The sequence below is a fragment of the Cibotium barometz genome, chromosome 43, assembly GCF_041138505.1.
Source record: "Cibotium barometz isolate CiBa-2024 chromosome 43, ASM4113850v1, whole genome shotgun sequence".
Lineage (NCBI taxonomy): Eukaryota > Viridiplantae > Streptophyta > Polypodiopsida > Cyatheales > Cibotiaceae > Cibotium > Cibotium barometz.
In genome coordinates this window covers 15,437,876-15,460,821 of record NC_141088.1, presented here as the reverse complement: position 1 = coordinate 15,460,821, position 22,946 = coordinate 15,437,876, and the positions used below count along the sequence as shown (strand labels likewise).

The following is a 22,946-nucleotide window of genomic DNA, read 5'->3' as shown; positions in this document are numbered from 1 at the left end:
CAAATATTTTATTTTTACTATTTTCTTATTTCATAAGTTATCTATGTTTCTTTGTAGCGACAAAGAAAGTGAATCATCAATATCTATTAGTGTGTGCATGCTTTGATTTTCAACAATCCCATGTCATTTCAAAAGTCAGCTTTCTTTCTTTATAGAAACATTGAGAATTATCATGAACCAATTATTAAGTATTCAGCATAAATGACAATCAAGAATGAGAAGGAATAATTCTCTAGGTACAACCATATCATGCATCAATTAACACATTAAGTTAATTCTCTAAAATCTTGTATCTCTCATACTAAACAAAACTAAGGTCTAAGGTTTTCTTTTAAGGTTTTAGCCCACTTCCTGGCCTCCATCTTAAGACATATCAAATAGCAAGGCTTAGCCAAAGATTTTTTTGGAAGAAGGCCATGCGAAGGACATAAGATAGCTCAAAACCATGGGAAAGGCATTAAGAGGCAAGGAGCTGATATGCTCAAAACACAGCTTAAGATGTTGACAAAAGCAACAAGAAACATGGACAACAGCCAAGGCTTGATATCTTGGAGGAGGTGACAAGCAACCAAGGAGGAAATTTTTGCTGCATTTTAGGAGTGTATTTTAATTGATACCATCCAGTATGTATTGGAGAGCCCACTAACAAATTCTAAAGCCTACTCTACTGTGTGTGTTTGAGAGGAGGAGGAAAGGAGATATATCATTCATATTGGATGCAAGTTATGCACTCGAACTATGTGCTTATTGACAAAGAGAACCAAGACCGTACATGCTTCACAAGGTGAAGCAAGCCAACTTAGCAAGTTTCATATACACATCCTTATCCATTCTTTCATACTCATTCACATCCATTCTTCACATACACATTCACTCACATCTCATATCATTCATCTCATCTCATGTCATGTGATTCACATGACACATCTCATCCATTCATTCACATTTATCTGATTCACACCTCATCACATCTATTCACCTCACATCTCATCACCTCTATTCACAACACATCCATCTATCCATTCATTCCCATCTATCTGATTCACATCTCATCACATCTATTCACCTCACATTCTCATCATCTCTATTCACATCACATCCATCCGTTCATTCATTTAGACTAGCAAGTGAGATGCAATCCGAGACTAACCCTAATTGTAACAATCTAAAACTTCTAAGATGCAATTAAGGTTAGTCAACCTAATTGAGCAATCTGAAAGTAAGTAAAATCATTAGCTAACTCTAATTGTAACAAACATTAAACAGTTAGCTGTAACTGCTAAGGGTATGACACTCAGTATAATTAGATGTAGCTGCTGAGAGTATGGCACTCTGTTTTTTACGTTTATGATGCTCATTTTCCTAAAGCTTTTAGATCCCTTAAATATTTTGTACCGTACCTAGTAACTTGAAAATCAATGATTTAAGAAACAGAAACTTGCTTGTGTTTTAAAAAAGGAGTTTTTGCACTATAGATACCTTCAGGGGCTTTCACAGATTGAGTGAATAAGCTTAGTTAAAAGTCCAACCAGCTGAAAATGTACACTGAACTATGCATGCCCCAAAAATATATATATACAAGCTTGCTGACAAGCATAGCCACAAAATTAGGAAGTATTTTTTTATGGCATGAGACTCCAATACTTCACAAACCATTCAATTACACAAAGCAACCTTCAAAGGTAGTTTCCAAGTTTTTTGACAACAGCAAAATCCATGCAACTCCATTCTTGCAATAATGCTAGAAAAAGGGTAACAATGGCACACAATCCTAATGTTCCATTGTATATCATTCCTCCAGGTGGTGTCATTGGGGCACCTTCAACTGGCTTTAGTGCTTCAACAGCTTCGAGGCACTGCATGTAAGCAGCTCCCCATGCCAGTGCGCAGTCTTACCACCCCAAAAATAGCAAACAACAAGGTAAATAAGCTGTCCTCCAATTTGGGCACGCCAATATTATGGAAAAGAATTAAGGTGGTGTACCATTGCTGCAATTTCCTGAACTCAGTCAAGACGGGGTAAATATTCTCAAATGCATCATAAATTTCATCCCTGATCTGGATCACATTCCCAACCAGTAACTCTGTTAAGGGAACTAAGAACTCAAATATAACTACACATGCGGACTTACACCGCACTTTTAAAGGTGCATCTCAATACCTTTGCACCTGTAAGGACAATCTTTCCTGAGACAAAAATAAGCAACACAATTTTGGGTTGCTTCATCCGATAAATAAGTCCAGGAAAAATTTCTGGCTCATACTGCAACAAATCTGGAAATCATCAATAACATAGCTCAATGTTGCATTGAATAAAGTGATAAAAAAAAGATCAGGATGAACGCCATATTACTTACACTTGAGAAATGCCCATGGGCATAAGCCAGGCCTTCTAATCTTATGGGAAACTTCACATCGCATGACCCCACAATATTCTGAATTTTGAAGTCCTGTACATGAACACTCTTAATCCAAGTCAGCTCTAGAACCTTTAAACGAAAAAAAGGGCTAGTATAAGTGCTCGATATGCTGTTTTACCTTAAACTGAGCAGGAAAGCCAAGCTTCTGAATTATGCGTGCATACTGCATGCCATAAGAGTGTTAGTCTCTCTCTCTCTCTCTCTCTCTCTCTCTCTCTCTCTCTATATATATATATATATATATATATATATAGGTGCTACAAAAGTGCTGACAGATTTACATATACCTAGATGAATCCAAGAACATGCCCAAATTCACCTTATAAGAAAGTGCAATTTGTAACCTCATGGTAGTCATCCACAAGAAAATAAACCATCAACTCCATCATGCATAGTATAGACTAGATACTACGACATCCCCACTAACATCATCAGTGCCCAATAGTGGGTGTAGAACTTGGTATTAATATATGCTCCCACACACGCACTCCATGTGCGCACACGCACACACACATACAAGATATACATTCTACACTCGGTATTAATATATGCTCCCACACACACTCCACGTGCGCACACGCACACGCACACGCACACACATACAAGATCATACATTTATACAAAGGTTTGTGTACTGAGTTTCTATCAAAGCTCCACAGATACAGGGCATACTCAGCCATAATGAAGCCTAGCACTAAGGATCAGAACAAATAGAAAGAACTATTACAACAAAAAGGTAGTTGATAGGACATATGCACCACTAAAGATAGAAAGAATTAACACAATATCACAATATCAACTAGCTGCAACTTGGACAAAAACTTCACAATGTGAAATTTGCATGTCCACTAATACAACATAAACATATACCTAGATGAATCCAGGAACATGCCCAAATTCACCTTATAAGAAAGTGCAATTTATAACCTCATGGTAGTCATCCACAAGAAAATAAACCATCAACTCCATCATGCATAGTATACACTAGATACTACGACATCCCCACTAACGTCATCAGTGCCCAATAGTGGGTGTAGAACTTGGTATTAATATATGCTACCACACACTGAAGTACATATAAGATAGCAGAAACACAACCATGCACATAATCTAGAAAGGAAGGAAGCTTCCAGGGTTCAGCCTGCTTGTCCACTCCCACGACTGCGCTGCATGACATGCACCCGACCTGCCCAACCTTCATTCAACCCGCACATACAGCTGTACAGCTGGCCCATACAGCAGCCGCCTGTTCACCTTGCCCAGCTGTCTGTCCGCTTTGTCTGGCCTGGCTGCCAGCACCCAGTCTCCAAATAGTATGTGTCATAATTCTCCCCCACTAGAAACACAGCTGTTCTTAGTTGTATGGTTTCCACATGGGTGCCACTCACAAGATCTGAAATACTCGAATCATGTCTCACCCAGGGTACCAAATGTCATGAGCACTGTGAGGGCACTTTCCAGCCTATTTTGAAAGCTAGCATTGCACCCTCCTTTTGTCATCACAAGAACCTGCAAATGTATCTCCAACAACAATTGCAATCAAGCACCTCATGATGAAGTATCTACCACTGGTCTAGCAGCTCTTGATGAAATACCAGCCAAATGGATCACCTCTTTGCTAATCAAAAGCACTCCTATGGTTAAAGAGCCAAAAGAAGAGAGACCACTCCTTAGAGCTGTTCGCTCCAACCTATATCCACCTGACCTTCCTTGGTCATGTATACTCATACCAACTCCTCGGTAACAAGTAATCCATGTAAGAGCCCCCCTCCTCCAAGCAAGAGTATTTGCTTTATTGCTTTGAAGACTTTACAATGCAGAAAACGTATTGAGACGGTTGACTAAGGATTGCCAAACACAAGGACGAGGTAGACCAAACGTCGGCTGAACCATCGAGCGGACTGACAATTGTGAAGCCACTCCGGAAACCTTTATGCACACCCCTTGACTAAAGCATACTGAAGTGCTTTGGTGAAAATTATGTATGCACAAGTCAAGCGACTTAGGCACACATAATTCTGCTCTTGATCACTGCTGAATTGTGTGAGAATGAGATGATTTATGCAAGGGACTGAAGGGGCCTAATGTTGGGTCCTCTACTTGGTTTATCCTTATACCTATCAGCCTGTATTTATATGCCCACGGCTGTGAAAAATCACTATTAATCCCACGTGTGAGGCGGCTGGGTCTAATGCTGGCCGACTGGCCCCTATGGGCTTCTGTGGCTGGCCTTCTATGGCTGACCGACAGACCCATGGGCTGGCCATTCAGCCAATGCCTACATGTTGGCCCCCTTGCGTGGGCCATGGGCTGCCCATGTGCTTAACCCTTAGACTGGCCATCTATGCAACCTATGCTTTACTAAATGCATGTCCTATGTACCTATACTAGGCGACCTACAAGGACCGACTGTTCTCCAAGTGGGTTAAGTGACTTACTCTGACACCTAAGGCTTGGAAAGACCTATGTAGCTTGTGCCTCACATGTCCATGGACTAGGGCTCACAATGGGGTCACGACGTATGACAAATAATCCTTAAAAGGTACTAAATCTGTACAAGGATAGCACCGATGATAAGCCAATGTGTCACATGGCACCTCAGTGTGTGACACACCTACAAGTATGCAGGGCAAAGCCAGACATATAATCGCAAGCGACAAGCAGAGTCACACATCGCAAGTGACATGTGGCAAGGATGACATGACATTGATGATACGGCAGAGTCTGATATAGCTGGCTGATAGCTTTATAACTGGCCGACTAGGACCATTGGTGCATATATATACATGGGTAGCCAAAGCATCATATTCATCTTCTTTCCTCAACGTTGTACTTCATAGAGCGTTTCTCTGCAAGCGAAGTGCCATGAGTAAACAGTAGGTCTCATGGCAATGATTTGAAGCCTTCATTCTCACCCACATCTTATACTTGAATTTCAATTGTATTACTTCTTTCTTGTACATAATACAAAGCAGTAGTTAAGGCGAAAGTGTTTTACGACGGTTGGTATCTGAGCCTAGGAAACCTGTAAATTTTTCTTTTCACGCACCCATGTGCGCTACCTGCTTGGATAGGGCAGAGCACCTAGATTCCGAGAGTGCACAAGTTCAGGTTAGAGAAAAGTTTAGGTTCTCTTCATTGCACTTGGATTAACTGGGTATATTGCGCTTTCTTGTCCTACCAAACCCTTCTCTCATCGCACATTGAAATCCCTCACCCCTTGGTCACTAGATATTTGTCAAGGATTCACAACTCATTGATTTGCTTCTCAACATGAAGGCATCCATGGACGCGCACGCGGCTAAAATGGAGGCTATTATATCTGCTGTCTCAACAAGAGAGAGTGAACACCTAAAGCACCTAGTATTACAAAACTGGAATATAAAGGAGCTCATGCTTCCGAGCAAGTGTTAAACGTTTTCGAGGACAAAGTGGCAAAACTTTTTGGAGGATTTTTCACTCCTTTGGATGAAGGCAAGAATGTACTAGATGAGCTTCACTCCCAATCTAGCAGTCATCGTTCTACACATGCGCGTAGTGGGCAAGAGAGAGAACATTCGCGTCACCAATAGTCTCCTTTGAGAGTCCGCCTTCGCCGGATTCTCCAAGTAGTTCCCGCTTGCCTTCACTGGCTCGATGTCGCGGGACTACTGGTTTGCTAAGTTCTTCCTCCATGCCTCATGAGGAACAAGCTGAATTAATGAAGCTTCTGAAGCCTCCCAAGTTCAATGGGAAGATGGTCCTAATCAACTAGACCCGCGAGATGGCTGCTACGTTGGCAACAACAATGGTTCAAAAAAAATTCAGCTCCATTTGATACGTACAGCTTTGATGGGTGCCGCTGCCTTGTGGTGGGAAGATCATTTTAGGCACTACTCCATGACTTGCTGGGATGATTGCCACAAGGAGGCCTTGCAGCAATTTATTCTCATAGATGAAGAGTGTGAATTGAAGACCCAATGGGAGCATTTTATGCAAAAACATGGTGAAATAATAACTGACTATCTCGCTCGTTTCTCGAAGCTTTTGAGCATGTTGAGTGATTTGTGGATGATTTGAGATTATCTTTGCACGCAAATGTTAGTGCACATTGGCCACATGATCTTTCAGATGCGGTCGTCTTACTACAACCCTTGAGATGGGAGAGTTCCATGTCTAGGACTCAACAACATGGGCAATAGAAAGGCAAACACAAGGGTAGCCAATCCAAGGCCAAGGATGGTTAGAACAAGGCAAGTAAGGAAGCCTCGATGACTCACCTCACCCCTGAAGAGCGTCGCGCCAAGATGGCTGCTTTTATTGTGACTCCAACATTGAGCACATTGCAAAGGATTGTCCGCAGACCTTGGAGGAGCAATCCGAGGAGGCTTCTTCAGAACAAGATGAGCACTCCGCTTTTTTCATTTCTCGGGTTGTGGCTTTGAGCACTCCCCCAAGGTCTTTCATTGCATCGATCCACAAGTACGAACAAAGGAAGTTTTCAGCCACGACTCTCAGGGAGAATCTTCATAGTTGCCGTTTGCACTCAATGGAGAATCTTTGGCTTCAATGGAAGTCGCTTCAATTTTTCAGGTCGTTCATGAAGACTCAACTCTTCTCAGCTATCATTTGCCTTGGGTGGAGTATCTTTAGTGTCTGATCTCATGGAGACACCACAAGAGGACATATTATCATATTTGTCTTTGCCATTGCAGAATAGGCCAGTTGGCGTAACAAATTTCTTGGAGACTGCACCAACGACAAGAACCGGGGTTTGACTTCGATGTAGTAAGGGATGTATTATTTGGAGTATGTTCCACATGACATGGGTGGTCTAGACATACAAGTGCTGAGCAGTACTAATGGCTACACATTTGGTGCAGCGTTCTAAGGAGTGTGGTTCTTCGTTATGCTTTCTTCATTTAGAGTCCATTGGAGACAGTGCAAGCAATTTGGATAGTAGACTTTTGCTCCACCATTTTCTAGATTGTTCTTCTTGTGGGCTACCAAAGGATACTCAAAAGTTTGTAGTGTTTTTACATGGACGATTGGACAAACCAAATGTGCTTGATCGGGTTGACATTGGTCATCCACTAGTTTCTCTGCATGTCTTCATGCTAACACAACGAAAACAAAATGTGAGCCTTCGCAGTGGACCCAAAGTGATCTCACAATGTTCACAATCTTGGGTCTCTTGGATGAGCTTTGCTTGGATCTTTTCCTTTTATGAAAGGGCGGCACTTTATATGGGCATCGTGCAACTGCAATGCAAGGGGGAATGTGACACCTAAGAGTCTGCAAGGGGAAGCCAAACATCAGATAACGGACAACTGGTACAGTCCGACAACACAAGTGACACATGACACTGCCACGTGGTATGGATGATATGGCATTGATGGCGTGGCAATAGGTATACCTGACTAACAGCTCTATAAATGGCCGACTAGGAGCATTGGTGCATATATATACGTGGGTAGCCAAATCATCATATATTCAGCACTGTACTTCACAGAGCCTTTTTATGTAGGCAAAGTGCTAGCCATGAGTGAACAGTAGGTCACAAGGCTGTGATTTAACATCTTCATTCTTAGACACATCTTGTACTTGAATTTCAGTTGTATTACTTCTTTCTGTCAGAATATGCAGCGGAAATGATAACCAAACTTGGGTAGACAAGAGCAAGTACACTGCAGAAAATAAACAGCACAAGAAGTGTGTAAACTCTTCTCTATACACAAGATCCCGAGAAAACTGAATGAGGAAGTGGTGGGGGCAAGGGGCCTATATATACATCCCTGGGAGAGCAGTCGGCCAGCATAAAAGGTGCCCACGACTACTGAAAATGGTCCCACGACTGCATAAATGCAGTCGGCCAGCAGATGAATGCCCACGACTGAGAAACTCCAATCGGCCAGCAGCCCAGTAGCCCACGACTGATAAACATGCAGTCGGCCAGCACTGGAGTGCTCCTGGCATCCTCTGGCAACCCTCCCACCACTAGGAAAAATGAAAAAAATAGGGAAAAATACGGGGAGTGTGGAAAAATGATAAAACACCTTATACAAGGCGGGCACACCCACAACAGAGGCCCTGGTGTATGAATATAGACAGGAGATGACTTCTAACACCCCCTCTCAGCTCCTGGCTGTGAAACCAACCCAAGGGAGCTAGAGTGCCGCCTGAGCGTAGCTTGAGGTAGAGACTTCGTGAAGAGGTCCGACGCATTGTCCTCCGTCGAACAATAAAGTAGCAAGATGTCACCAGCCCTCTGCCTCTGTCGAAGAAAGGGCAATAGTTGGCTGCCACTTGCTGCTCCAAGAAACTGCTCCTGAGCCGAGGGTAAAACTGTATCCTGAAGTAGATCTCCTCGTGTCTGGATCTCCTCCCCAATCTGAGTCACTCCAACCTTGGAGCTTGACTCCATTCCCTCCTGTGTAAAAGAGTCCCAGATCCTTCGTACTCTGCAGATACCGCAAGATCCGCAATCTTGCGTCCCAATGAGACTTCAATGGCGTCTGCATAAAAGAGCTCAACAGCCCCACGAAGAAGCTCAAGTCCAATCTGGTGTTCAACAACCAGATCAATGAACCAACCAACTTCCTGTACTGCGAGGCATCAACTGGCTCACAAGGATCTGTAACGGTTAACTTTGTGTTCGGGTCCATCGGCGAAGTAATAGGCTTGCAGTTCTCCATCCCAAAGGCCTCAAGCAACTCATGAACATACCGCTGCTGAGAGACAAAAAACCCCCTCTGGGTCTGCCAGATCTCCAATCCCAAGAAGAAGTGGAGTAAGCCTAAGTCGGTCATCTCAAACTCCTTTGACAAGGCAGCCTTCGTCACTCCAATGTTATCCACATGACCGCCGGTGAGAATGAGATCATCCACATAAAGGATGATAAGTGTGACCATGCCGCGTTTCCGAAAGAGATACATGTTCGGATCTGCAACCAATCTCTGAAATCCAGTCCGAATAAAGAAGGAATCAATCTTCTGATTCCAAGCCCTGGGAGCCTGCTTAAGACCATACAAGGCCTTACGTAACCTGTAAACCATCCCTTCCGATCCTGGAACAATAAAGCCTGGAGGCTGCTCAACGTACACCTCCTCATGCAAGTCACCATTAAGAAACGCAGATTTTGTCACCATTTGGCCACTCGAATGGTTCACTCTTGCTTTCACACTATGTACATATTGGATTAGTGTCCATGGCTTATGGAATATGCCTATGCAAGTGATTGACACGTGTCATGCTGTATAGTTGGATATGATATTCCGCTGGGACTTGATGTTATCATGCCCGCAATATCTGGAGGACTTGGCTTTCCGCTGGGACTTGTGCCTTTGTGTACATGCCCGGAAACGCCTGGAGGATTGGCTTTCCACTGGGTCTGGTATTGCGTATACTTGCCTGGAAACGCCTGGTCTTATATGGTTTCATGAACGGAAATTGCTCATGCCAATGCTGCATTACATAGCATCTTTATGTGCTTGCCTGCAAATGAAATTGCATGCTGTTTTCATGCATGCATGACCTATGTGTAGTTCCGGGTAAGGGGACGCCCGCCCGTGAACCGTGCGTGTGAAACTGTCTGCTGACATGGTTGTGTGGCATGTGAACAGGTGGTAAGTATTACCCAATCTAGGCTCAAATAGCCCTTAGGACTTAGCCAATATTTATAAGTGAGTGCGTTCCCACTTCATTAAAGTTTGGGCGTCCAAAAGTCACTTATAAATTATGACCTCTTCCAAGTTCACACTCACTGAAGTCCCGAGGCGGACAAGACTCAATGTCCAGGACCTGATCCTCCCCTTTTACTCATAAATGGGCATCTCCCCATGTCCCTTCACCTGATTGGACCCCAATTCACTTACTTATTAAGAGAAATTCGTGTTTTCTCTTCATGAGGATTTTTGGAGGCTGAAAACTCTGTTTTTCCACCATTTCTCTCCATTTCCAAGCTCTCCATAGCCATACCCAACTTGCTAGGGTGTTTTCCAAGCTTCCAAGAGTGTTTCCAAGTGCTAATCACTCTCCTACTCACTCCTAATGACTGAAATTCAGCAAAACAGCTCTCATTTTTGCTGTAATTTCTGGTCTTTTTGCTGAAAACCCTAATTTCAGCCTTCCTTTCTCAAGTTGAACCATAGGGGAAGCTTTCCCAGGGTTCCCTTCATCCTCTTGAAGACTTTTGTCGCGAAGGATTGCGGCAAATCGAAGATATCAACACTTCTAAAGCTTCCAACGCGAAGGCTTCCGCTTGCAACAACTTCTATGAAGACTGGTAAGGTAATTGGACAATGTATTGTCATTACTTACTCAGTAGAAGGGCAGGACTCCTTGTTTAGCCGCCCTGTGTAGTATTTCTCTTGTCCTATGTGCTCTTGAAGATGTTGCTACCTTGCTTGGTAGAACATAGAGCCAATGGTAGAGAATATGGGCACTGAAGTCGGGCCGAGCATCAAGGCAGCTCCTTGCTACATCGACATACCATTGTTTTCTAAATGCTGAATTTCATATGCATTGGCATGGAGGATTTGGCAATGGATGCCCGTGAAGCTATGTATTGAATTTCTCCAATAGTAATACAATTTACTCAAGGGAGGGGTCGGCCGTTCCGGCTCATTGTGTGCCTCTTGTCAATTCAACAATTTACTTCTTGTATTTGAGCAAGTGTCCTTCAAATCTTAGTGTATTTAAGTGTATTGATTAGCATTGTGTTCAACCAAGTTACATTGGTATCAGAGCATACGGTTCTCTTTCACTTCTATCGTGAGAGACGATCACCGTGAATACTAGCTATCGCTACACTTAGAACATTATGAACAGCCATACAATGAATGTTGGAGATGCTAATACAAGTGGCAGGGACAATGAAATGCATGCCTCCAATGCTTTACAGGATGAGCAAACTCATGTGGTGTACAATAGGGAACATGAATATGTGGGACAGCCGTCTCGTGGCAAAGAGAAGATGCAAGAAGAAGAGTCCATAGTCTTGAGAGCTGAACTTACTCGTATGCAGGCTCTTCTCCAAGCACAACAAGAAGAATTAAATCTCTATCGCCGTGAGGATCCATTGGTACATGATCGTTTGAAGGCCAAGAAAGCTGAATCTTATATGGATCATGCAATGGCAATGATTGCTCAAGAGTTGCACATGCAACCGAGGGATGCAGCACGTGCATACTTGGCTCGTACAGAGGATGCCTATGCAGAAAAGGCAACCATCCCACATGTCTTGGAATCCCCACAAGTGCCCGAACAAGAAGTTATGTCTAAGAGGATGAATCTCCATGCTATGGGAGAGGAACAATCAGTGACTTCATGCCATGCAGGAATATCTCATGTAGCCCGTGAAGGATACAATGTTTATGGCAGTGGTCAAAATGTATGTCAAATGCCATTGCCGGCTGAAAATGTACATGCACAACACATGTAACATGGGCTGCAATTTTCTGTTGGTGCAGGTATTCCGCGTATCTCTCATGCCACTCATGCCTTCGAGTGTGCTCGTGAGGGAGAAGCTATGGCTGAAAATGTATCAATGCATGTTGAGAGGCCAGCCATGCCTCATGCTTACAGGGCACATGTATCTATGCCTTATGCATCACCTTTTGGTCCAAAAATGATGCCAGTCACAGGAGTTGTCCCAATGGACAAACATGGGGAAAAACATGTTGAGATGCACACACATGCATCAAAGTCTCGTGACTTCAAAGCCGGAGACAAATCTGTGAAGTTTGACACATATCATGGAGAGTATGATGCATCAAAGGCACTTGCTTTTATTGCCCAGTTTGATATTGCTTTCAGTGATGAGGATTTCACTCAAAAATCCATGATCCGGCATGTAAGCATGTTCATGAAAGGCACTGCTGCCCATTGGTGGCTCACGGAGAAGCTCTCACCGAATCCCGTTAGATCATGGGAAGAGTTCAAGGAGAGGTTTTATGCTCAATTCTTGCCTCCCAATGCATTGAATGAGATAACAATGAAGTGGGATTGGGTAAAGCAAAATGAGGGGGAATCGGTAAATGCATATGTACAAAAGTTTTGGAAAGTGCTTTTGGAGGTGTCTCCATTTATGCATGTCACCGAGGCGGAAAGGAAGAGAAGGTTTCAATCAGGATTGCAACCCGTGTACAAAGCGGGATTACAAATGTATCCTGGTCATACCTTACACCAATTAATCGCAGCCGCCACCGCCACCGAGCAATTGAAACTCAAATTGAGTCGATCCAATAAGGCTAAACCCTCATTTCAAGGGTCCTCAAATTGAAGCAGGGGCTGCCTTTGTTGGTAGAGAAGTGCAGGTCATGCCTATTTTTGGCAAGTTGCGCATACACATTCAAGGCTATGTGGATCATGAGGATTTTCTTGTGGCGCCTTTAAATGGCTGTGATGTATTGCTTGGAAAGCCTTGGCATACACGTATTGATCCGTGCAAGGCTTACAAGACTAACAGGATCACCTTCATGCATAAAGGCCGAGAACATGTAATTGATGCTGGTGAAGAGGGTGATACCATTCCCCTTGTATCTCATGTACAAATTAAGAAAGTAATGAAAAAGAGTGTTTTTGCGTACTTGATTTTTGTACGAGATCATGTTGAGAAAAATAATGTACATGTAAACACTCTTAGTAATGATAGGCTGAAATTTTTGCAAGAGCACAATGATTGTTTTGCTGATGAGTTACCAAATGAGTTACCACCTGTACGACCGGAAGATCATCGCATTGATCTTGTGCCGGGTAGCTCACCGCCTAATAGGTCAGCCTATCGTGTAAGTGCATCCCAAAAAGAGGAGATCATGAAGCAAGTAAATGAGCTTCTTGAGAAAGGTTTGGTTCAGCCAAGCTCTTCCCCATATTGTTCACCCGTCCTCTTAGTTCAAAAGAAGGATGGATCCTTTCGTATGTGTGTGGATTATAGAGCTTTGAATAAGCTTACCATCAAGAATAGGTTTCCGATTCCACGCATAGACGACATCCTTGACAAGTTGGATGGATCGGCATGTTTTAGCCGAATTGATCTCAAGAGTGGATATCATCAAGTGCGTGTAGTGCCTGAGGATGTACACAAAACTGCTTTCAGGACAGCATTTGGGCTTTATGAGTATCTTGTTATGCCTTTTGGTCTTACAAATGCCCCGGCTACATTCAATAGAATGATGGATCGCATATTCCATGGGTACAGAAAATTTACAGGTGTCTTCTTTGATGACATACTAGTCTTCTCGAAGACCGAAGAAGAGCATAAAGCTCATTTGGCTATTGTTTTTGAAGAGCTCCATAAGCATAAACTCTTCATAAATGCAAAGAAGAGTGAGTTCTTCTTGTCAGAGATACATTATCTTGGGCATATTGTGTCCAAAGATGGAGTGCGGATGGATCCTGCAAAGATTGATGCGATTCGGAATTGGCCCGAATTGAGTTCAGTGCATGAGATCCGTAGTTTTCTTGGATTATGCTCTTACTACCGCAGGTTCATTCGGCACTTTGCATGGATTGCTTCTCCTTTGCATGATTTGACAAAGAAGAAGGCCGTGTTCAAATGGACTAATGTAGAGAGATGCATTCCTCACATTGAAAGATGCAACTACTCATGGTCCAGTGTTGATCGTTCCGGATTTGCAAAAGCCTTTTTGTGTGGAATGTGATGCATCTGGAAATTGCATAGGGGCTGTCCTTAATCAAGAGGGACATGCCGTGGCTTATGAGAGTCGTAGATTGCATGATGCAGAGCTATCCCTTGGCATTTATGAGAAAGAGCTCTTAGCTGTAATTCATGCACTTACTATATGGAAACATTACCTTCTTGGGGCTGATTTCACTGTGAAGACAGATCACCAAAGTTTGAGGTATTTTCTTACTCAAACTAAGTTGTCAGAGAAGCATATGAGGATGGCCAATTTCCTCTCTATGTTTCATTTTCAGATCTTGCACACCCCAGGAAAGAAGAATGTAGTGGCCGATGCATTGTCACGAAAGCCGTATGTAGCAGCTATCTCGGTTGCTTCTCATGGGGACTTGTCTACCATGCGTGATTTGTACCAGGTACAGAAGTCGTCAGAGAGCGGTTAATGGTATGGACAGCCGTTGCCACAGCCTCACCCCAAAGTGGACGAGGAAGATCACGATGCTCCACCATGGTCCTCGCCATCTCCACCACAGTCCTGTTCTTTCGTTCAACAACTCCATTCTCCGAAGGCGATCCGGTATTGGCCAATTCCCTTTTGATGCCATGATCTGCACAAAACCTGAAAAATACAGTCGAGGAGAATTCACCTCCTTTATCAACCCTGAGAGTCTTAACCTGATATCCAGACTCTTTCTCCACCATCACGTGCCAATCCTTGAACCGAGCAAAAGCCTAGTCCTTCTGGAAAAGAAAGTAGACCCACGTGAATCTGGTACAATCATCAACAAGCAGCATGAAGTAAAGAGATCCTCCCAAGGATGGTATCTGCTGTGGTCCACACAAGTCAGTGAGAATCAACTCCAATGGTTTCGAAGCCCGCCTGGAAGCTTGCTTCGGAAAGGATTCCCTGTGCTGCTTACCACGTATGCAAGAGCTGCAGCGTCCTTGCCTACTACCAACATCTGGCAAGCCAACCACCATCTTGTCCCGGAAGGCGCGCCTCAAAGCATCCACATTTAAGTGGCCAAAACGAAAGTGCCACAAATCTCCAACCTGAGAACCTGTCAATGAGGAGAGTGCAGAGAGCTTGTAGATGCCATTCTCCACACCGCCTTCCCACACAACTTGGCCAGTCTCACGGTCCCTTAGAGTAATTGAATGCTCCTCAAATTCCACCCGAAAGCCAGTCTTGCATACCTCATGCACTGACAGAAGATGAAAACCCAGAGCAGGGACATAAAGAACACGGGAAGCATGCTTGCCCTCCTTGCCGTCGAGAATAATCTCCATCCGGCCCTCACTATGTATCGAAATAGTGGAGTTATCGCCAATAAAGATACGACCTGACTGTCGTTTCAGATCCAGAAAGAAGTCACGGGATGGAGTCATGTGCCTGGAAGCACCACTGTCGAGAATCCATTCCCAGGTATCCTTCGCGTGAAGCCAACTGCCTCCTCGCTCGAAGATGATGAAGCATCGAAGTCCACCATCTCTAAGTGGACAAATGCCAGCTGAGGCTGAGGAATCAGCACTCTTCCCTGTCCGCTTAGGGCACTTCCTCCAGTAGTGGCCTTTCTCGCCACAATCATTACAAGATCTTTCGGCCTTCAGCTTCTCTCGTTCTAGATCACGCTTCTTCTCAGAAGACTTCTCCGGTGAAGCCTTCCCTTTGTCCTTGTGGGTATTCCGGCCTTTCGACCGTTGGCCAGTTAAGGCTCCGAACCTCCGCCGTGAGGAGGGTTCGTGAAACGTTCCTCTTGGTCCAAGACCATTGGCACAAGCTCCTACCAAGTAATGGTGCTGAGCCTGCCACTCGTGATCAACGAGGAATAGAAAGCAGAATACTGACCAAGCAAGTGGGCCATATCTTCAGATGATATCTCTTTCCCAGCTTGTAGGACTTCCTGCTAAAGGGCCTGCAGCTTGTTAATGTGTTCCCACATCGTCGAAGACTTTGCAGGGTTCATAACCCGTATCTACACTTCCAAGGAGATCCGTTTCATGGGTGACACCCTGTTATACAAAGAAGCCAAGTGCTCCCATATGCCTCTCACCAGCGTCATGTGCTTCACATGATTGATCACTAGTGGTGTGCAACTGAGGAAAATAAACGACCGGACCCTGGCGTTGACACGATCCCACATGTGTGCCTGTGCCTCTCGGTCCTTCCTCGTCGATAATAACTCCCCTTCCTCAGCTTCCGACCGTGGCACCCCGATGATAATAAAATCAGCAAGGTCATATGACTCTAGAACCGACTCCATCATGACCTTCCAGATACCGTAATTGGACCCATCCAACTGACGATCCACTAGGAACGTGGGGAGAGTCGGAATCTTCACGTGCTTCTCAACCGTCTCTAGTAAATCTGCCATCACGGAGAGTAACCTGAAAAGGGTGGGTGGGTGGCAAAAAAAAATCTGAAAACCTGCAAGTGGCTGTCCAGCACCTTTGCCCGCCTTCCTCTTGCACCTTCTCTTCCCGTTCAGCCCAAAACAGTCCACCAATCAGCAGCCTAACGCTCCCCCTCTTGCTCAGAAAAACGCCCAAGATCTGTCTAGAGCCTATGGCTCTGATACCATGTCAGAATATGCAACGAAAATGATAACCAAACTTGGGTAGACAAGAGCAAGTAGACTGCAGAAAATAAACAGCACAAGAAACACAGAGAGATAGGTGTGTAAACTCTTCTCTATATACAAGATCCCGAGAAAACTGAATGAGGAAGTGGTGGGGGCAAGGGGCCTATATATACATCCCTGGGAGAGCAGTCGGCCAGCATAAAAGGTGCCCACGACTGCTGAAAATGGTCCCACGACTGCATAAATACAGTCGGCCAACAGATGAATGCCCACGACTGAGAAACTCCAGTCGGCCAGCAACCCAGTAGCCTACGACTGATAAATATGCAGTGGGCCAGCACTGGAGTGCTCCTGGCATCCTCTGGCAACCCTCCCACCACTAGGAAAAATGAAAAAAAATAAGGAAAAAATACAAGGAGTGTGGAAAAATGATAAAACACCTTATACGGGGCGGGCACACCCACAACAGAGACCCTGGTGTATGAATATAGACAGGAGATGACTTCTAACACTTTCTTGTACATAATACAAAGCAATAGTTTAGGACTCGTGTGCGCCAAATGTGTGATTCTGTCGCACTCTTCTTTTTATCTCTAAAATACCCTAGCACATAGACATAGACGCAAGTGTTCTACACAATACATGGGTGCATGTGGCAGCTATCACCCAATTTGTCCACACACTCTCTCTCCCTCAAGCCATCACTTTAAATATTCAAATTTGTTTGATTCGATCAATTGTTCAAAGGAGCAGCAAGGCACTGGGAAAGCCAAGAAACAGTGCCTCGGTAGGTTAGGTGGCACGATGGAACCTTACAAATAGGGAGACTAGCAACACACAATAATTCACAAATAATCATACGCTAACTTCCATCAATGCAAATAATATGTACAAATAAATGTTTTGAAGTACAAATGGTGATCAAGGTTGGCGGCCCGTATGCGCCCACCGAGCATGCTGCTGGCTTTGCTGTCTGCCTTGTTGCCACTTGATTGTGCTGAGCAGCCCATCTTTGATGGATGTTGACGGACCTTATGCAGCTCGGCCACCCATGAGGCATCAGAATTTTGGAGAGCTGTCAGTCTTTCTCCTCCCTCTAGTTGGCTACACGCTAATTGCATCTCCCCTACCTTTTTTCCACTTAGGCACGGATGAACCAGAAAGCCTGTGGATGGCTGAAGTAGTTTTCGTGGCTTTGGGGATGATGTATACAAGAGTATTGAGGGTACTTACAATCTTCAATGTTCAAACTCTTGTTTTCATAGCTGATCCCCTTTTCAAGTTGCTCTAACTTTTGCTCTCTGCTTAGTTTGAAGAGAAGCGAGCTTTCCCATCTATTTACAACTTGTTTTTGTTGATGGTTGAGTGCGATCCTCGTCTCTTGGGGGTAAAGTGATGAATGCCCAACCAATCAAGTGGGTCACATTCTCCCCCACTAGATATACAACCATCCTTAGTTGCATGGCTTTTTGATAAGCTCTCGACAAGATAATATTATTATCTTTTACGCAAACTAGAATAAACTATGGTTAGCAGTGTAGTTCTTACTTTTCAGTGTGAACTTTTTAAGATATTGATACAACAACAAGTCAGCTTACTAAGGACATAAACAAACAGATAGCACGAAGCACCTTGAGATGCATCATCTATATTTTGGGTATGCATTATACCTTTCTTGCCGCAAGCTTTGATTGCTGTTCACTCTTAGCTCCAGTGCACACCTGCCAAAAGAAGAACTATATGTATACAATTGCAAAAGTGAAACTGAAAAATGTAAATGAGACGAGGTGGTTAGAAACGTTGGGTATACAGGACGATATGAGCACAGAAAGTACACATAAGGTAAGGTACTGAAGTACACCAGTCTTCTCCTAGTTTGAATAGTATTTAGTAAAAAATATGGTATACTAAAAACAATTGTGTACATGCAGTATGGGAAAGCATACACGGGGTGCATGGATGAGGAATAGAGGCCGCATAATAAGGTCTAGGACAAACATGAACTTCAAAATTAATATAGAAGCTTGTGCATTTGGTACAGCGTACAGAATGCCCGCACGCACGTGCAGAACGCAAAAGTACTATACACATCATGAGGTTGAGTGTGAATGCAACTATGAAGTAAGGTGTCTTATAATGTCATAGCCAACCATGCAGGCCACAAGTGACCCATATGACGGCATTGAAGTGCAGCAAAGGAACCTTGAACCCGGGATCTCTTAGCTTGGAGCCTGACACGATGCTGCTATGCAAGCACTCTGTTCTTTCTTCTTCTTCCTTTTTTGGGGAGAGAGAGAGAGAGAGGATGGAAGATAAAAACATTTGAAAATACAGAAATCAATGCTGGCTGTGTGTGTGTGTGTGTGTGTGAGCGAGAGCGAGAGAGGAAGAGAGAGAGAGAGAGAGAGAGAGAGAGAGAAGAATTCCTTTTTAAAAAAATGTGAGCGAGAGAGAGAGAGAGATTTGAGACTTGACTTTACTCTACATTAAAAGAAAAGTCACTGTTCTATCCATAATGTGTTAATGTGTTTCTGCAAGCGACAGACCATTCCATAAGACACGACAAATAACTTGCACCTCTCCTCTTCTATGGCCTCATGGTGGCCCTTAAAAAACTCTGATCTCCATTTTTTGCAATTTCACATTTTAAGCACCTACTAAACAGGCAAATTCGTCAGTCACACTACAAAAACAATTCATACCATATTTGAAACGGTTTTAGGTACCAGTGACACAGCTCTCAATGCCCCTCTCTATTTTCACCCTAAATTTGGCCATCATTTTGTGTTCAATTTCAAATACTGTTTTAGTAACACCGTATGTGAGATGACCCTTTCATGTTAAAAGGCCCCCTAGTAAACATGGGTCCAAAATAGAGAGTAGTCTCCATAACATGGTCGATTGTTTCTCTGAGAATGTGCAGACAAATCCCCTTTGTCTTGTAAAAAAAAGCAGCTAATGATCTGTCAAACTCCAAGGTCTACATCAAGCTTCAAGCAAGCTTGCACTTGTTTAACAAATAGATTACCATTTTGCCCGATGCAAATATCAAAGCTGTGGTCTTTGGCTCCCGTATTCGCATAATTACAGCAGCAAAACGCTACATCAAGAGGTCAATGCAACAGGATAAGAGCAATCATTAAACAACAAAGCGTTTCAAAAAAAAAAAAACTAACCTTTGGGTTGTATTCAGCATTCCTTGCATGCAAAGCTATTGTCTTCAAATCCAATCTGCAATCCATGTTAATTGTGGAGACAATATTCCTGTGACACCAAAAGGATTGTCAGCAAATAGCCTAGACATCAGTGACAGGTCATAAATGAACAGCATGTAACTCCATTGATGGACTAACCATGCTCTACATATTGCAAAAATCAATACACCAAACAAAATGGACTCATTCAATAATGTAGGCCGATGATAGACTACAGTGGTGTCACTCACATTAGGGAGAAAAACCATATCGTATTATGCACGGATCTAGATACTCTTTGATAACAACCAATTTCTTGTACCAACAAGGTAGCTCAAAAAACCTCTGCTAGAGCATATTATGCTGGCAGCCACCTAGTAATAGCTACCCATGGCAGAGGATCTGCATCGTGTAATGTCTTACGTCTAAATGAACCCGTAAACTCTGGAGTATTTATTTCCAGCTTTTCAGTGGCTTTCAGTTCCTCGTAGCTCTGCATGTTGATCGATCATGTGTATCATGACACTTGGTTTGGACATCACTAAATGGGTTAAGCTAAGCATAAATATGCTAAAAATCTGGTAAGGTCTGTCATGCAGATCATACAACATCTACTAGGTTTCTCCCTCTCAAAAACATAAACATCATCCACATTCGAAAACATTTAATCTATTGAGCTTCCTGTCTTTGACATCGAGCCTATCGCAAATGTCATCAGCATTAGACTTCTTGATCACACGGCGTATCACCAATGTCAAATCAATCCAATGTTGGGGCTGATCTCAACAACAATGACCTAGATGCCATCCTATGTCAAGTTTCACGGTGGAACCTATCAGAGACTGAACCTCGTGTTGCCATGTTTACACTTATTAAACCTAATCTCATCAATATTACACGTGTGACCCAATGTCTCGATATTAGAAATATTAAACCTGATGTTAATTAATCATATGTTAAGCCCTAAATCTTCCAAGTCAGTGAACGCACCATTTGCCCACATACAAAGGCCAATAAACTTACTGGAGTGTTGGCACGATCCCGGAAGGATGCTTCGCAAGATCGACTGGCTGGCTGCCTTCGAGAGCCATCTCGGGATGCAAATGCGTATATCACACTGTACAGAGAGCGGCAACTGCAGATGAGTGGGGTTAGTGTTTGCAATCAACCAAATTAGGGTTAGCGTTGGGGATTCAAGCAGCAGTAATGAATAAGGATTAGGGTTTCTGATAAAGTGAAGATGCCTTCAGCCCTTCTACTGTGTTATCTGCAGAGCTTTCTCTGATTAGGGTTACGGATAAGAAGGTGGGTTCTCTTTGTTTGCAGGGTGGGGAGGTGGAGATGAAGAGTCCACGGCTCCCGGCATGCGGTTTGTATGGTGGCTTTATATGGGGCTCTAGGTTGAGATGGAAAGCAGCCTGCTCTTGTATAAATAGCCCTTATCAATACATTTAGTGAATATTATATATATATGTATGTATGTATGTTAATAATCAATCCAAAATATTCCTTGGGTTTTCAACTTTACAGACATGATGCCTCACTCGTGTTGCGTTTCTAAAAAATTAAATAATGAATCCACAATATTCCTTGGGTTTTTGACTTTGTTGTATGTTAATCCAAAGAATGCAAACTTTTACATAATTAGCAAAAGTATATGCTCTCTCTAGTAAGTTTCTATGCTTGCAAACTTTGTCCGTGTCTCTCTCTTTCCTACGTGGCTTGAAGGATTATGTCTCTCCTCTCGATCGTGTCTATCTCTCTCCATTCGCGTATTGTGAGACAATATGGGAGATTCTCTTTCGCTTTCCCTCTCTCCTACACAGCCACCATCCCATTGTGTGGGAAAATGGGCAAGTAGCCTATGGAGCAACGGGTGCATAGGAGTGAGCGAGCAGATTGGGTTATTGACAACTTAGTCGTGTGTGAACAAGCAAGAGTTGTAGCCATTTATATGGTAGTGATATGTAGACATAGGCTAATAATGGATTGAGCCACTTTTTTCCCTCTTTAGGAGGTTTTCTCCCTTGAGTGTATGTACACACTCTTATGAGTGTGTGTAAGTGCCTTTATCATGTCATTTCACGTGTACTTCACTCATTCTCATCAATCTACTTTGTGTGTTGTGCCTCTCTGTATCTCTCCTTGCTTGTTGCATCGGTGTGTGTGTGTTACTACCTTGATCTCCACTCCAACAATTAGTATTAGAGTAGGTTATCTCGCCCCTTTATCATCTTCTCCTTGAGCTGCTCTTTTTATTGTCTCAGATTAAGCTATCCTCTTAGGTGGAGAAGGTATACTCTACAGTGTGAGGTTAACTATGTGAACAAAGTTTTATGCATTTTGAGCTCGTTCGCATGTTGTAAGGTTTCCACAATCATCCCTAAGGAAGTGTTAGTTGGAATTGTCATTGCTCGATTTTGGGTTTTCTATGCTACAGCAGTCCTTGTTGTGCAGACAAGGCTATCGTCATCTTTGACCTTGTATCTTCGAGCTCATCATCAACAACTTCAACAGCATAGTCAACATTATCATCGATTTCTACATTCATATTATGTAGCATTTCCACACTCTACACTTTGCAATTTTTTATACACTTTACAGGCTTCCTTCATCATCATCAGTGATCTACTGATGGGACAGGTCATCTCGGTTGCATTTAATAGGCATTGAAAAGTACCTACATGTAATTGGGATATTTGCATTTTGTGCCAAAGATTAGTTATTTGTAGGCTAAAATGGGAGGTAGTGATGTGTTTGGGATGCTTTCCACTGAGGATAAGCTTGATGGGACCAACTACCCATTGTTGTGGTCATATGTTAGTTACCAAAGGGCATTGGAATGTCATCATTGGCATTGAGACCCACCCTATCTCTCCATCATAGAATAGTACAAGTACTTTGGATGGTCACACTAGTTCAAATGTAATTGTAATGTCTACCTTTGCACCTCCCACAGTGGAACAAGCTAGGTGGGATGGCAGGGATGCACATGCACTTGGTAGCACATTCTATGAAAAGAAGTATTATTCTTCATATTCGCTCATGTAAAATAGTCAAGCAAGCTTGGGATGCACTTGTTGTGCTTTACTTGGTGCATAATGAGGCACAAGTGGCCTACTTACAT

General features: G+C 43.3%; 1 protein-coding gene across 6 annotated transcripts; it reads right to left on the bottom strand.

Annotated features, from left to right (window-relative positions):
* Positions 1 to 1,498: 1,498 nt before the first annotated feature.
* Positions 1,499 to 21,246, bottom strand: LOC147613582 (TATA-binding protein 2). 6 transcript variants are annotated; one of them, XM_086781581.1, is made up of 9 exons: positions 20,843 to 21,244; positions 20,071 to 20,312; positions 19,802 to 19,889; positions 19,654 to 19,725; positions 18,296 to 18,346; positions 2,539 to 2,583; positions 2,358 to 2,450; positions 2,162 to 2,263; positions 1,499 to 2,058 (listed from the first exon to the last, which is right to left on the bottom strand). In XM_086781581.1, coding segments are annotated over exons 2-9 (672 nt in total). In that variant the 5' UTR covers positions 20,073 to 20,312; positions 20,843 to 21,244; the 3' UTR covers positions 1,499 to 1,839. The 6 variants fall into 6 exon arrangements, with proteins under 6 accessions (XP_086637707.1, XP_086637711.1, XP_086637710.1 ...); XM_086781585.1 differs by lacking the exon at positions 20,071 to 20,312 and having other exon boundaries at positions 1,499 to 1,891; positions 1,985 to 1,999; positions 20,843 to 21,242; XM_086781584.1 differs by lacking the exon at positions 20,071 to 20,312 and having other exon boundaries at positions 1,499 to 1,891; positions 1,985 to 2,058; positions 20,843 to 21,239.
* Between the last annotated feature and the right edge of the window lie 1,700 nt (positions 21,247 to 22,946).